We start from the raw sequence: 17,301 nt of genomic DNA on the forward strand, positions 1-17,301 counted from the left end.
AAAAATCACTAGAGTTGGAAGTGGTTCCAGACGATTGGAAAATTGCAAATATTACTCAGCTGTTCAAGAAGGGAGTGAGCAGAAGAGTGGAAACTATAGGCCGGTTAGCCTGATGTCAGTGGTTGGTAATATTTTTATATTCATATTTATAAAGGATAACGTTTCTGAATACTTAGAAGCATTTGATAAAATAGGTCGAAGTCAGCAAGGTTTTGTGAAAGGGAGATCTGGTCTGATGAACCTGTTGGAATTCTTTGAGGAAGTAAAATGCAGGATAGACAAAGGAGAGTCAGTAGATGTTGTTTACATGGATTTTCAGAAGGACTTTGATAATGTGCTGCATGTGATGCTGCTAAAGAATATGAGAGCCCATGGTACCAGAGGGAAGGTGCGAGCATGGATAGCAGGTTGGCTGAGGGCAGAAGGCAAAGAAGAGCAATAAAGGGGGATTTTTCACATAGGCTGCCAATAACTAGCGGTGCTCTGCAGCTGTCGGTGCTGGAGGCACGACACTTCACGTTGTTTATCAGTGATTTGAATGAGGGAATTTAAGGCTTTGTGGCCAAGTTTACAGATGATACGAAGATAGGTGGAGAGGCAGTTAGTGTTAAGAAACCAAGGAATCTGCAGAAGGACTTGGATGGTTGGGAGAGTGGGCAAAGAAGTGGCAGATGGAATACAGCGTAGCAAAGTGTGGAGTCAGCATTTTGGTAGTTGGATAAAGGCATAGACTATTTTCTAAATGGGGAGAGTATTAAGAAATCAGAGGTGTAAATGCATTTCTGAGTGCTGGTACAGATTTCCCAAAAAACTAAATTAGCAAGTTGAATTGGTAGGAAGAAAGGCAAATGCAATGCTGGCATTTATTTTGAGGACTAGAATGTAAAAAACAGGGATTTACTGCTGATGATTTACAAGACACTGGTTTTGCTGCATTTGAAGTATAATATTAGGCCCCATATCTGAGGAAGATTGTGCTGATCCCAGGAATGATTGGGTTAGACAATAGACAATAGGTGCAAGAGTAGGTCATTCGGTCCTTTGAGCCAGCACTGCCATTCAATGTGATCATGGCTTATCATCCACAATCAGTACCCTATTCCTGCCTTCTCCCCATATCCCCTGACTCCGCTATTTTTAAGAGCCCTATCTAGCTTTCTCTTTAAAGCATCCAGGGAACCCGCCTCCACCGCCCTCTGAGGCAGAGAATTCCACAGACTCACCACACTCTGTGAGAAAAAGTGTTTCCTCATCTCCGTTCTAAATGGCTTGCTAATTATTCTTAAACTGTGGCCCCTGGTTCTGGATTCCCCCAACATCGGGAACATGTTTCCTGCCTGCAGCGTGTCCAAATCCTTAATAATCTTATATGTTTCAATAAGATCCCCTCTCTTCTTTCTAAATTCCAGAGTATACAAGCCCAGCCGTTCCATTCTTTCAGCATATGACAGTCCCTCCATCCCGGGAATTAACCTTGTGAACCGAGGCTGCACTCCCTCAATAGCAAGAATGTCCTTCCTCCAATTTGTAGACCAAAACTGCACACAATACTCCAGATGTGGTCTCATTAGAGCCCTGAGCAGCTGCAGAAGGACCAACATGCCATTCGCTTTCTTCACTGCCTGCTGTACCTGTATGCTTACTTTCATTGACTGATGAACAAGGAACCCCAAATCCCGTTTTACTTCCCCTTTTCCCAACTTGACACCGTTTAGATAATAATCTGCCTTCCTGTTTATGCTACCAAAGTGGATAACCTCATATTTATCCACATTAAACTGCACCTGCCATACATCTGTCCACTTGCCCAACCTGTCCAAATCGCCCTGCATTCTCAGAGCATTCCCCTCACAGTTCACACTGCCACCCAGTTTAGTGTCATCTGCAAATTTGCTAATGTGCTTGCAATCCCTTCATCTAAATTATTAATATATATTGTAAATAGCTGCAGTCCCAGCACTGAGCCTTGCGGTACCCCACTTGTCACTGCCTGTCATTCTGAAAGGGACCTGTTAATCCTTACACTTTGTTTCCTGTCTGCCATCCAATTTTCTATCCATGTCAGTACTCTACCCCCAATACCATGTGCCCTCATTTTGCCCACTAATCTCCTATGTGGGACCATATCAAATGCTTTTTTGAAAGTCCAGGTACAATACATCCACTGGCTCATCCATTTTCCAAGTTATATCCTCAAAAAATTCCAGAAGATTAGCCGCATGATTTCTTCCATGCTGACTCTGACCAATCCTCTTACTGCTATCCAAATGTGCCGCTACTTCATATTTTATGATTGACTCCAGCATCTTCCCCACCACCGATGTCAGTCTAACTGGTCTATAATTCCCTGTTTTCTCTCTCCCACCTTTCTTAAAAAGTGGATTAACATTAGCTATCCTCCAATCCCCAGGAACCGATGCTGAATCTATAGAACATTGGAAAATTATCACCAATGCATCCACGATTTCTAGAGCCACTTTCCTAAGTACCCTGGGATGCAGACCATCAGGCCCTGGGGATTTATCAGCCTTCAGTCCCATCAGTCTACCCAACATCCTGCCTAATGTGGATTTCCTTTAGTTCCTCCGTCACCCCAGATCCACTGGCCACTGGTACATCAGGAAGATTGTTTGTGTCCTCCTTAGTGAAGACGAGTCCAAAGTAACTGTTCAACTCATCTCCCATTTCCTTGCTCCCCATAATAAATTCATCCTTTTCAGTCTTCAAGGGTCCAACTTTGGTCCTAACTATTTTTTTTCCTCTTCACATACCTAAATAAGCTTTTACTATCCTCCTTTATATTCTTGGTTAGCTTTCCTTCGTACCTCATCTTTTCTCCCCATATTGCCTTTTTAGTTATCTTCTATTGTTCTTTAAACGTTACCCAATCCTTTGACTTCCCACTCATCTTTGCTATGTTGTACTTCTCTTTTATTTTTATCCTGTCCCTTACGTCCCTTGTCAGCTCTTTTCTTCCCTTGGAATCTTTCTTCTTCTTTGGAATGAACTGATCCTGCACCTTCTGTCTTATTACCAGAAATACCTGCCACTGTTGTTCCACTGTCAACCCTGCTAGGGTATCTTTCCAGTGAACTTTGGCTAGCTCCTCCCTCGTGGCTCCATCGTCCCCTTTATTCAACTGTAATACCGACACCTCTGATTCACCCTTCTCCTTCTCATATTGTAGATTAAAACTTATATTATGGTCACTACCTCCCAATGGCTCCTTAACCTCAAGTTCCCTTATCAAATCCGGTTCATTACATAACACTTAATCCAGAATTGCCTTCTCCCTGGTAGGCTCCAATACAAGCTGCTCTAAGAATCCATCACGGAGGCACTCCACAAACTCCCTTTCTTGGGGTCCAGTTCCAACCTGATTTTCCCACTTACCTGCATGTTGAAACCTCCCATAACAACCATAGCATTACCTTTCCTATGTGCCAATTTTAACTCCTGATTCAACTTGCACCCTATATCCAGGCTACTGTTTGGTGTCCTGTAGATAATTAGGGTCTTTTTACCCTTACAATTCCTTAGTTCTATCCATACTGACTCCACAACTCCTGTTTCAATGTCACCCCTTGCAAGGGATGACCATTTGAAGGCACTGGGCCTGTACCCACTGGAGTTTAGAAGGATGAGGAGGACCTCATTGAACCTTACCAAATAGTGAAAACCATCGTAAAGTCAGAATATCGTAAATCGGGGAGCATCTGTATCTGTGAAGTATTGATTTTCACATACACTTCTGGATTACTTTTCTGCATCATATTGTTTTAAGATTAGCAAGGCAGACCTGGCCACATAGAATTTAACGCTGAAGATAGACACAAAATCTTCGAGTAACTCAGTGCACTTCCTCCCCACGCCTTCAGGCTATTAAACTCAGCACAAACTCAACACAAACTAAACTCTGAACATTAATAGCCCATTATCTGTTCATTTGCACATTATCTGTTTTATTTATTCATGTATTTATATAATGGTATATGGACACACTGATCTGTTTTGTATTTATGCCTTCTATATTCCGTTATGCTGAAGCAAAGCAAGAATTTCATTGTCGTATCTGGAACACAAGACAATAAACTCTTGAATCTTGAGTCTGGCAGTATCTCTGGGGAAAAGGAATAGGTGACGTTGTGGGTTGAGACCCTCCTTCAGACTGATAGTCAGGAGAGGGAAACTAGAGGTATTCAAAGATACAGAACAGATCAGAGCCAGCACCGATGCCAAAGAGCCCACAATAATCCATTGTTGACTGTGGAGCAGTTGATAATGAGGGGATACGCACAGTAAAACTAGCAGGATGACTTTGGTGGGGGAGGGACGGAAAGAGAGGGAATATCACTGAGTTGCACGCTGCCCAAGCAAAATATCAGACACTATTCCTCCAATTTGTGTGTGGCCTCACACTGACAGTGGAGGAGGCCAAGGGCAGAAAGGTCAGAATAGGAAGGGGAGTTAAAATGTTTACCAACCGGGAGATCGCATAGGCCAAGGCGGACTGAGCAGAGGTGTTCATCCAAACTATCGCCCAGTCTGTGCTTGGTGTCGCTGACATATAGGAGTCCACACTAAGAGCAACGAATACTATGTTCAAGACAACTCACACGCTCTTCATCTACTCCATGACTTCAATTTTCCAGGCCCCCATTACCTCATCTTCACCACGGATGTCTAGTCACTCTACACCTCCATCCCCCACCAGGAGGGTCTTAAGGTTCTTCCTCGACCGCAGAACCAACCAATCCCAGCCTACTGATACTCTCCTCCTCCTAGCGGAGCTGGTCCTTATCCTTAACAACTTTTCCTTTGACTCCTCCCATTTCCTCCAAATACAAGGCGTAGTGCATGGGCCCCAGCTATGCCTCTTTCTAGGGTACGTCGAACAATCTTTGTTCGAGGCGCACCATGGCCCTATCCCTGAACTCTACCTCCGCTACATCGACGACTGCATTGGTGTTACCCCCTGCACCCACACACAACTCACTGACTTCATCCATTTCACCACTAACTTCCATTCGGCACTGAAATACACCTGGACCATTTCCGACATTTCCCTACCATTTCTGGACATCACTATCTCCGTCGCAGGTGATAGACTACTGACCGACATCTACTATAAACCGACTAATTCCCATGGCCATCTGGACTACACTTCTTCCCACCCTGCTTCCTGTAAGGACTCCATCCCCTACTCCCAATTCCTCCGTCTACGCCGCATCTGCACCCAGGATGAGGTATTCCAAAGCAGGGCATCAGAGATGTCCCCCTTGTCCTCACCTTCCTCCTTACCATCCGTCACATACAATAAATAATCCTCCGACATCCTCGCCACCTCCAACGGGATCCCACCACTGGCCACATCTTCCCATCTCCTCTCCTGTCTGCTTTCCACAGAGACCGCTCCCTCCGTAACTCCATGGTCAATTTGTCCCTTCCCACCCAAACCACCCCCTCTCCAGCACTTTCCCTTGCAACCGCAGGAAATGCTACACTTGTCGCTTTACCTCCCCCCTTGACTCCATTCAAGGACCCAAGCAGTTTTTCCAGGTGTGACCGAGGTTCACCTGCACCTCATCCAACCTCATCTATTGCATCTGCTGCTCTGGGTGTCAGCTGCTCTACATCGGTGAGACCAAGCGTAGGCTTGGCGATCACTTCACCCAACACCTCCGCTCGGTTCGCAATACCCAACCTGATCGCCCGGTGGCTCAGCACTTCAACTCCCTCTCCCATTCCGAATCCGACCTTTCTGTCCTGGGCCTCCTCCATGGTTAGAGTGAGGACCCACCGTAAACTGGAGGAGCAGCATCTCATATTTCGCTTGGGTAGTTTACACCCTAGCAGTATAAACATTGACCTCTCCAATTTCAGGTAGTCCTTGCTTTCTCTTCCCCTTCCCAACTCTCCCTCAGCCCATTGCCTCTTCCTTTCTTCTTCCCGCCCATCCCCACCCTCACATCAATCTGAAGAAGGATCTCGACCCCAAACGTCGCCTATTTCCTTCGTTCCATATATGCTGCCTCACACGCTGAGTTTCTCCAGCTTTTTTGTCTACTTTCGATTTTCCAGCATCTGCAGTTCCTTCTTAAACAATACAACAGATGAGGTTCGAGGAGGTGAAATGAACCACTGCCTCACCTGAAAGGACTGTCTCGGTCCCTAGATGGAGTCAAGGGAAGAGGTATTGGGACAAATGTTGCATCTCCTGCAGTTGCCAGGGAAAGTACCTGGGGAGGGGGTGGTTTGAGTGGGAAGGAATTGTGGAGGGAATGGTCTTTACAGAAAGCGGGAAGGGATGGTGATGTGAAGATGTGATTAATTGTGAGATCCTGTTGGAGATGGCGAAAATGTCAGAGGATTATGTGCTGTATGCGATGGCTGATTGGGTAAAAGTTGAGGACTAGGAGGACTGTGTCCCTGTTACAACTGGACGTAGCGGGAGCAAGAACGGAGCTGCAGGATAACAAAGAGATGCATGTGAGGGCCTCGCCCATGATAGACGAGGGGAATCCCCGTTCCCTAAAGAATAAAGATATCTCGGATGTCCTGGTATGGAACACCTCATCTTGGGCACAGATGCGGCGGAGACGGAGGAATTGGGAGTAGGGGATAGAGGAGGAGGCAAGGTGGGAAGTATAGTCTAGATAGCTGTGGGAGTTAGTAGGTTTGTAATAGATGTTGGTCGAAAATCTATCTCCTGTGATGGAGACGGTGAGATCAAGAAAGGGGAGGGAGGTGTTGAGGGTCCAAGTGAATTTGGACAATGAATAATGTTTATTGAACCAGATTTAGTCAACAACTTAACAATGCATGAAATGGAGACGAGGAGGATGTTCTCATAGTGGGTGGAAAATCTATGGAATTAATTGCCACAGGGAAGGAATTGTGGAGGCCAAGACATTGGGCATTTTTAAAGCAGAGATTGGTAGATTCTAGATTAGTAAGGGTGTGAAAGGTTATGTGATGAAGGCAGGAGAATGTGGTTGAGAGGGCCCATTGTATTATATTTATTATAATAGATCAGCATTGAGGTGGAATAAACTCAATGGGCCAAATGGCCTAATTCTACTCCTATGTCTTATGGAAAGTTTAACTAATATTAAGTTCAATATGATCAGGTGCAATATAGTATTCAAAAAGAACAAACATAATGAAGCTACAAGGTTTAGGTTTTAAATAAGGGTGACTTTCATGGGGCAAAGATTGTGGTAGTATAGACTAATGAAGGCCAGTGATGGTGTACCAGGAGGCAACTTTACTTGCCAAAAATACAGCCACAGAATCAAAATAGATCAGGAAAAATGTGCAAAGAAGATCAAAGGATGGAAAAATTGTCTTAAATTAAAATAAAGGAAATTCTGAGTAATTATTTTCCTTCAATATTCACAGTAGGGTTAAGTTATTTGGGATTACTAAATCCAGTGTTAGCAAAATAAATGATAAGAATAACAGTACAAAGGAGTGACAAACCCAAGGGTTTTGAAAGATCTGGAGAAGAACCAAGTATAACATATTAAATCCCATTGATTCAGTAACCAACCCCTTTTGATTAGAAAGTTTGCATTTCTCGTGATTGTATCACAGTGAGAGAAACAAACCAGAAAAATTGGAACTGGTTAGGCTAACATCTGTTGTGAGATAATTTCTCAAGTGTATAATTAAGGATAAAGTCGGTTAACACTAATGTTTGAGCTGATCAGAGAGTACGATTGTGAATTATAAAATATAAAGTCTGCATAAGAAGCAGGAATTGTGGACGGCCACTCAAGCCAGCACAACCTCTTAATAAGATCATGACAGATTTTATTATTAACCTGATCTCCTCATTAGCACATGCCTGTGGATACTTTTCGACCACTTGCTTACTAAGTATCTATGTTATTAATGTATACTGTATATTAAAAATATTCAAAGACTACTTCCACCATCATAGGAGGAAGAGAGAGCCAAATAATTAAATTGATTTGAAAGACTTAAAGTAACTACTCATTATTGAACTGTTGTGTCCAGATACTCCCACAAGGTGGAACATAGCGTTATAACAACTCAGAATCTTATTCTTGAAAAAAAATATGATCTAAATTTAAATCTAAAAGTGTTTTTTTTCGAGATTGTTCAGGATATTAAAGGAACAATGGTGCATGTACAAATTAGGTCACAAATGTGCCATTCGTTAACTACATCACAGAACGGGTTTGATAGGTTGAATTAATTACCATATCTATTTTTATTTCTGTGCTCCCAATTTTGGGTTGTGTACTTTGTTTATCTGGAACCATCTACATCTTGTTTAAGAAGGAACTGCAGATGCTGGAAAATCAAAGGTACACAAAAATGTTGGAGAAACTCAGCCGGTGCAGCAACATCTATGGAGCGAAGGAAATATGCAACGTTTCGGGCTGAAGAAGGGTTTCGGCCCGATACATTGCCTATTTACTTCGCTCCATAGATACTGCTGCACCCGCTGAGTTTCTCCAGCACTTTTGTGTACCTACCATCTACATCTTAGCCATCTACATCTTAGCCATCTACATCTGCGTCCAATATCTTAATTTGTGGTGTTAGGAAGTCAATAGTGGATTAAGTATCATCTATGCTGAATAGGCTTTCATGCCCTTAAACTTTGGCCATCAAAAGTAATATTTCCAGATCACCCTTGTAATACCCTTGGCCTGTTGCATAGCTTTGCTGTGAATTTAGGAAAGGTGAGAGAGGGCCCATTGTATTATATTTATTATTAAATCTGTAGAACATTTTTAACATGTTTTAACTGATACTTTAAAGAACAATTCATTCACTGCAGTAAATGGTAAAATCTTAATCCATGTTCACAGCAATCAAGGGGTTTCCATTTATACTTACAGAAATGGCTGGATGCGGACTTAAACGGGAAGTTCAAACTGCCGGTTAAAAATGAGTTCATTCCTACGAATTTTGAGATCTTCCATTTGGAAAATGATACGGCAACATTTCCGTGTCTCATTAAGGTAAATGATTCAACTGTTAGAACTGTGAATGGGATGTTGGAGTTGGAAAAATACAGCACTAATACATTGTATGTGTTAACATATTAACAGAACTTGATGGCAGCCGCATCTCTCCAGAGTAGAGGATCAATAAAAATCCACCAACCCTTGAAAAATCTTTCTTCATCTTGGTCCTAAGCAGTCTCCCTCTTGTTGTGAGATTATGACTGTACCGCTTGATTCCTGACTCCTCAGATGGAGGAAAGATCTCCTTGCATTCTACCTGCCAAACCCTGGAAGAATTTTTATGTTTCAATAATATCTTTTGTTCTTCAAACGGAGCATAAGGGCCTGGCCTAATCAATGTCTCCTCACCTCAATCCCTGAAACCAGTTTAGTGAATCTTTGAACTCGCCTCCATGGCAAGTAACCCTTGGATAAGGAGATCAAATGTACTTGAAATTTGAAGTCATTAATGCTGTATATAATTGCAGTAGGACTTCCATACTCCTATATTCAATCTTTTTTAAACTAAGGGGAACATACCATTTGCCTTCCTCATCGCTTGTTACACCTACATGTTGGTTTTCATTGACTTGTTTACAAGTACATGCTAATTTGAACATCAGCAGTACAGTCTCTCAACATTTTAAAAACAATTTTATTTTGGGCTCCTGTGCACTAAAGTGAATGTCTTCTTCCTTTTCTAAAGTAGGTTCCATTTGCCATGTTCTCACACAGTCGCTTAGCTTATCTATATCCTCTTGAACCCTTTTTACATCCTCTTCTGTACTCTCAATTCCTAAGTTGTATCATGTTATCACTAAACTTGGAAATGGGACATTTGGTTCCCTCAGCCAAATAAATGCTTTGGTTTATTCAGGCATCAACTATTGACAGTGATCCCCTTGGGATCATTATTATGTTTTAGTTAGGTATTTTAGCAGGAGAGTCTGTAAACCAGAAGTTAAAATGCTATTTTGTAATAATGACATTGCAATGCTGTATTTTCTGATTCTATAATCTTTTTATTACAGGATACTGCCATGAGCAAAGTGTGGTTCAAGCAGGATGACAAGTTCTTTCTGCCAAAAGCATGCTTAAACTTTGAGTTTTTTAGGTAGGTTCTTCAAATGGTGATAAAATCTAATGACATCAGTAATAACCCTGTGTATTTTTTAAATATCAGTAAAGAAGTGATGATGAAATTATATATAGATTAGTCAATTGTTGACTATTGAATCCCAGTATGGATTGTCATTTAGCATATCTGAGCCAACAAGCTTGTGAGTCAAGGGTAACAAGACTCCAGAACTGTCTCGAGGATGTGTACGCCATGTGGGAGATGAGTTTTTGAAATATGTTTCCTCCACTGAGTGAAAATGGTACACTTCTGCTGAGAATACAAAAAAATATACAATTGGCTCAAAATATGCAGATCTCTAAAGCACAATCCATTGGTTAGAATTCTGTTCCTTTACCATGTTTTAAAAAAAAAGTTAATTCAGGATAACAAATTTAAAATACAGAAATAGAAAAGAAATATTAAGTTCCTTGATGGTGGGTTAGTTGAGACTTATTGGCTACAATTCCCATGCCATGTAGGAACTTCAGTATATTTTGATTGTCGTGTTGGAATGTTGGACAAATCTCAAGCCAAGATTTCTGATCTTGAGGGCTTCTGGATTCACTGTGGAACATTAGGGAGACGGAGAAATTCCTTGATCATCGGATCTAGGAAGTGGCCACTTGCAATGCCAGTTCTGGATGAACAAGTACTTCCAAAGGACTGGAAACAGTGTCTTTAGAGATACAGGCCCTTTGGCCCACCAAGTCCCACCGACCAGATGTACATTAACGCTGCACTAGGGACAATTTACACTTATATCAAGCCAATTAACCTACAAACCTGTACGTCTTTGGAGTGTGGGAGGAAACTGAAGATCTCAGAGGAAAACCCATGCGGTCATGGGGAGAACGTACAATCTCCATACAAACAGCACCTGTAGTTGGGTCGAACCCAGGTCACTGACACTGCTAGCCCTGTAAGGCAGTAACTCTACCGCTGTGCCACCATGCCATCCTATAGTGATTGAGGGTGGTTTAAATGGAGGGGAAATTAAACTAGATCGGAGAAGGTTAAAATAGACTGAGGAATAGAAAATGCCTTTGGAATCAACAAATGTATAAAAAATATGATGAAATACAAATATTAAGGTCCGTACAAAATTTGAGTTGCATCAATGGAAATGAGACTCCAAAATAAAAGCTTTGAAAGGAAACAAGAATTTTGCTAAAAGGGAATCCGATGGTTTTCCATAGGCATATAAATACTAAGTTAGTAAAGCGAGTTGGGTGGAACAAATTAATATAATGAGGTGATCAGTGCATAAAGAGAGAAAGCAGAACGGCATCCTAAATGGATTGGTCTTAGGAAAATGATGCTTCTAGAATCTCAGAACACATGTTACTTGTACTTTTAAGGTTAAGGTAAAAATCATTAAGTTGGCTATGCTTAAAGTCACCAGGTTCAAATGAGCTATGTCCTCTGCAGTTCAGTACAATGGAATGGAGATTGCAGGAAGACTTGCCATAATATTGAAAACCTTCTTGGATATGTGAGAGATGCCAAAAGAGTAGAACGTGGCAATTTTATATGATTATAAAACACCCCAGTACAGCACAGGAACAATGTTTGTGCCAACCATGATGCCAATTTAAATTAATCCCGTCTGTCTGCACAGGGTCTATAACTTTGCCTGTTCCTGTGCCTGCCTAAACATCTATGGTGGCGCAGCGGTAGAGTTGCTGCCTTGCAGCGCCCGAGACCCGGATTCGATCCCAGCTGCGGGTTGCACCCTAGTAAACCTCTTTCGCACCCAAATCCTCCCCACGTTGCAATGATCAGAATTGCACAATATTCCAAATATGACCAAAACAACGCTTTGCACAGCTGCCACATTACTTCCCAGCTCTTATATCAGTGCCCTGACCATACCTTCTTTACCATCCTATCTACTTGTGTTGCTACTTTCGGGCAGCTATGGACTTGCACCTAAAAATATCTCATTAATGCTCTCCAGGGTCATGCATTTTACTGTACACGTTCCTCTTGCATTTGATATACCAAAGTGCAACACCTCATACTTAGCAGATGGGGTTTTAAGTGGCTATTTCTCCACCAACATTTCCAACTGATTTATATTGTACTGTATCCTTTGACAACCTTCCTTACTTTCTACAACTTCACCAATTTTTGTGTTGTCCGCTAAATTACTAACCAACCCATCTAAATTTTCATCCAAATCATTTATATATGTCATAATCAACAGAGGTCCCAGCATAGAACACTACGAAACACCACTGGTCGCAGACTTCCAGTCAGGAAAACACACCTTCATCACTACACTCTGGCTTCTATTGAAAAGCCAATTTTGAATCCAATGTATCAAGTCTCTGTGGATCCCATGATTCTTAATTTTCTGGATCTGTCTACCATGATGGACTTTATTAAATTCTTTATCAAAGTCGATGTGGACAACATACACTTTTCTACCTTCATCATCGTCTTTGTCACCTCTTCAAACGCCTCAGCTTTGACCCCCCCCCCCCCCCCCCCCCCCCCCCCCCCCCCCCCCCCCCCCCCCCCAAGCAAAACCATGCTGACTATCTCTAATGTCCAGAGTTGTCCATATGTTAGTCGATCCCATCTCTTCGCATTATCAATAATTTCCTCACTACTTATGTGAGGCTCACTGGTCTTTATATCCTAGCTTTTCCCTTTTGCTCTTCTTAAACAAAGGACCACCTTTGGCTATTCTCAGTCCTCTGGGACCTCGCCTGTCGATAAAGAGGATGCATAGGTCTGTTTCAAGGTCTCAGCAATTTTCTTTCTTGCTCGCTCAATAACCTGGGATGGATCAGGGCCTCGGGACATTGCGGCTGAAAACGACTACCACTGTTTATCAATTTTAAAAGAATTTTGAAAGACCTGCACAAAACACTGATTAGAAAAATTGAGGTTAAATTTTAAAAAAGATTAGCAGGATGAGCAAAAAACTGGGCAAAATGTTGTATAATCAACCCTTTTCTTAACAGACCCCTTCATGGTGTATTTAGGATATAGCAGACAGACATGCCAGCGTCACCCCCGGGTCGCACCGTCTTCCCAGCTTTCACCCCAACTCACAAGGTGCACCACCAAGCCCTTCACCCACTGCACAGTCTGTTGACACGGCTGTTGTAGCGAGTCCCGTTGTAGCCCCGGGACAGCTTTTTTCAGGCCACCGCCACCGAAAGAACATGCTCAGTCTCCGTGGGACTCCCTACTTCTCACCTGCTGCTGTTTCCTGCAGCCCGCTGCCTCCTCTTCCCATTGCTCTGTTCCCTCCCGTGTCACATTTGTGTATTAGCCATCATCTGCAGTTCTTTGCTTCAACCACGTACAATGATGATACCTTATGGCAATAACGGACACCTTTCCCTGCCATTATGACCCCTTATGACAAGGACTGTATTTTGTCTGAAAATATAAGGAGCAAAAATGGCACGATTTTTAAGAATGTAGGAATTAGAAGGGCTTGATCGAGAGGTTAAACATTGGGTTTCTAGGATTCATAGATGCATTTAGCACAAAAGTGGTGTTATGTTATGTTGACTTCAAAATTTGATTCAAGTAGGATGATAGTTGTCATACAATACATCTATTGCTAGTCAAAAATAAAAGACTGAATTACATTTGTCTTATGTCCAATTCAAGCTCAGACATCGTAGTTTTCAGTCCATGAAATGCTGCTAAAAAATTGCTTACTGATGTAATTGAAGAAGACTAATGAACTGAGGGGAAAAAAGGTCTGATGTTTCTGAATTCATTCCTTTGTAATGAGAATTTCCTCAAAATGTGACAGTAAAACAATAATGAAGTATATATTGATGTAGCGGTTTAAAGATCTTTAATAAATAATAATTGGAATTTAGGTGTGCAATCTAGTTACAGAGTCAATGAGTCAATCACCAAGTTTTAGTTTTGAAGCTTTTGCAAACGTTGTGAGGATGCTTGAGTAAATGTGGCAGGTGCAGTATTATAAAATTCTGATATTTGAAGGAATTAATAGATAGAAATATTTTTGAATGTATTTTCACATTTATTCAGTTCATTGCATACGCTATTGAACATAGCACATAGAACAGCACAGGAACAGGTCCTTCGGCTCGCTCTGTCTGTGCTGAACATGATGCTAAGATTACCTCTTCTTTGCTGGTATATAATTCATATCCCACCATCGCCTTCATATCCAGTTGCCTACCCAAAAGTCTCTTCAATGCCACTATCGTGTCTGGCTCTATCACCAGCCCCGGCAGCGTTCCAGGAACTCGCCCCTTTGAATTAAAAAAAACTTGCCCCACTCATCTCCTTTAATTTCACCTTAGACTTGTGCCTTAGACAATAGGTGCAGGAGTAGGCCAATCGGCCCTTCGAGCCAGCACTGCCATTCAATGTGATCATGGCTGATCATCCTCAATCAGTACCTTGTTCCTGCCTTCTCTCCATGAGCTCCTGACTCCGCTATCTTTAAGAGCCCTATCTAGCTCTCTTGAAAGTATCCAGAGAACCTGCTTCCACCGCCCTCTGAGGCAGAGAATTCCACACTCACAACTCTCTGTGAGAAAAAGTGTTTCCTTATCTCCGTTCTAAATGGCTTACCCCTTATTCTTGAACTGTGACGCCTGATTCTGGACTTCCCCAACATCAGGGACATGTTTCCTGCCCCTAGCGTGTCCAAACTCTTCATAATTTATATGTTTCAATAAGAATCCCTCTCATCCCAAGCCCAGCTGCCCCATTCTTTCAGCATATGACAGTCCCTCCATCCTGGCAATTAACCTTGTAAACCTACGCTGCACTTCCTCAATAGCAAGAATGTCCTTCCTCAAATTAGGGGACCAAAACTGCACACAATACTCCAGGTGTGGTCTCACTAGGGCCCTATACAACTGCAGAAGGACCTCTTTGCTCTTATGCTCAACTCCATTTGTTATAAAGGCCAAAATGCCATTCACTTTCTGCATGGCCTGCTGTACCTGCATGCTTACTTTCATTAACTGATGAACAAGGACCCCCAGATCCTGTTGTACTTTTTTCCCCCTTTTCCAACTTGACACCAATTAGATCGTAATCTGCCTTCCTGTTTTTGCTACCAAAGTGGATAACCTCACATTTATCCACATTAAACTGCATCTGTTATGCATCTGCCCACTCACCCAAACTGTCCAAGTCACCCTGCATTCTCATAGCATCCTCCTCACAGTTCGCACTGCCACCCAGCTTTATGTCATCTGCAAATTTGCTAATATTACTTTTAATCCCTTCATCTAAATCATTGATGTACATTGTAAATAGCTGTTGTCCCAGCACCGAGCCTTGCGGTACCGCACTAGTCACTGCCTGCTATTCTGAATGGGACCCGTTAATCCCTACTCTGTTTTCTGTCTGCCAACCAATTTTCTATCCGTGTCAGCACTCTACCCCTAATACCATGTGCCCCAATTTTGCCCACTAATCTCCTATGTGGGATCTTATCAAATGATTTCTGAAAGTCCAGGTACACTACATCCACTGGCTCTCCCTTGTCCATTTTCCCAGTTACATCCTCAAAAAATTCCAGAAGTTTAGTCAAACATGATATCCCCTTTGCAAATCCATGCTGACTCGGACCGATCCTGTTACTGCTATTCAAATGTGCCACTATTTCATCTTTTATAATTGACTCCAGCATCTTCCCCACCACCGATGTCAGGCTAACTGGTCTATAATTCCCTGTTTTCTCTCTCCTGCCTTTCGTAAAAAGTGGGATAACGTTAGCTCCCCTCCAATCCACAGGAACTGATCCTGAATCTATAGAACATTGGAAAATTATCACCAATGCATCCACGATTTCTAGAGCCACTTCCTTAAGTACCTTACGATGAAGACCATCAGGCCCTGGGGATTTATCAGCCTTCTGTCCCATCAGTCTACTCAACACCATTTCCTGCCTAATGTGGATTTCCTTCAGTTCCTCCGTCACCCCAGATCCTCTGGCCACTAGTATATCAGGAAGATTGTTTGTGTCCTCCTTAGTGAAGATGGATCCAAAGTACCTGTTCAACTCATCTGCCATTTCCTTGTCCCCCATGATAAATCCACCTTTTTCAGTCTTCAAGGGCCCAATTTTGGTGTTAACTATTTTTTTTCCTCTTCACATACCTAAAGAAGCTTTTACTATCCTCCTTTATATTCTTGGCTAGCTTACCTTCGTACCTCATCTTTTCTCCCCGTATTGCCTTTTTAGTTATCTTCTGTTGCTCTTTAAACATTACCCAATCCTCTGGCTTCCCGCTCATCTTTGCTACATTGTACTTCTCTTTTATTTTTATACTGTGCTTGACGTCCCTTTTCAACCACGGTCCCCCCCCTTACTCCCCTTGGAATCTTTCTTTCTCTTTGGAATAAACTGATCCTGCAGCTTCTGTATTATTCCCAGAAATACCTGCCATTGTTGTTCCACTGTCAACCCTGCTAGGGTATCTTTCCAGTGAGCTTTGGCCAGCTACTCCCTCATGGCTCCATGATCCCCTTTATTCAACTGTAACACTGACACCTGCGATTTACCCTTCTCCCTCTCCAATTGTAGATTAAACTTGACCATATTATGGTCACTACCTCCTAATGGCTCATTATCCCTTTATCAAATCTGGTTCATTACATAACACTAAATCCAGAATTGCCTTCTCCCTGGTAGGCTCCAATACAAGCTGCTCCAAGAATCCATGACAGAGGCACTCCACGAACTCCCTGTCTTGGGGTCCAGTTCCAACCTGATTTTCCCAGTCTACCTGCATGTTGAAATCTCCCATAACAACCACAGCATTACTACATGCCAATTTTAACTCCTGATTCAACTTGCACCCTATATCCAGGCTAATGTTTGGGGTCCTGTAGATAAGTCCCATTAGGGTATTTTTACCCTTACAATTTCTTAGTTCTATCCACACTGACTCCACATTTCCTGTTTCAATGTCACCGCTTGCAAGGGACTGAATTTCATTCCTCACCAACAGAGCTACCCCACCCCCTTTGCCCACCTGTCTGTCTTTTTGATAGGAGGTATACCCTTGAACATTCAGTTCCCAGTCCAGGCCCTCTTGTAGCCATGTCTCTGTAATTCTCACAACATCATACATGCCAATTTCTAACTGAGCCTCAAGCTCGTCCACTTTATTTCTGATACTTTGCGCATTCATAGACAACACTTTGACCTCGGTATTCACCTCCCCTCTCGCA

At 42.4% G+C, this 17,301-nt stretch overlaps 1 protein-coding gene across 4 annotated transcripts in view; it reads left to right on the plus strand.

Moving 5' to 3' along the window:
- ide (insulin-degrading enzyme) overlaps positions 1-17,301 on the plus strand; it is a 166,214-nt gene that overhangs the window by 95,704 nt on the left and 53,209 nt on the right. For all 4 annotated transcript variants that reach the window (XM_055646625.1, XM_055646624.1, XM_055646622.1 and 1 more), the window contains exons 13-14: positions 8,877-8,999; positions 10,016-10,098. In XM_055646625.1, coding sequence (XP_055502600.1) covers positions 8,877-8,999; positions 10,016-10,098 — 206 coding nt within the window. The remainder of the gene's footprint in view (positions 1-8,876; positions 9,000-10,015; positions 10,099-17,301) is intronic.

The sequence above is a fragment of the Leucoraja erinacea genome, chromosome 15 (assembly GCF_028641065.1).
Source record: "Leucoraja erinacea ecotype New England chromosome 15, Leri_hhj_1, whole genome shotgun sequence".
NCBI lineage: Eukaryota > Metazoa > Chordata > Chondrichthyes > Rajiformes > Rajidae > Leucoraja > Leucoraja erinaceus.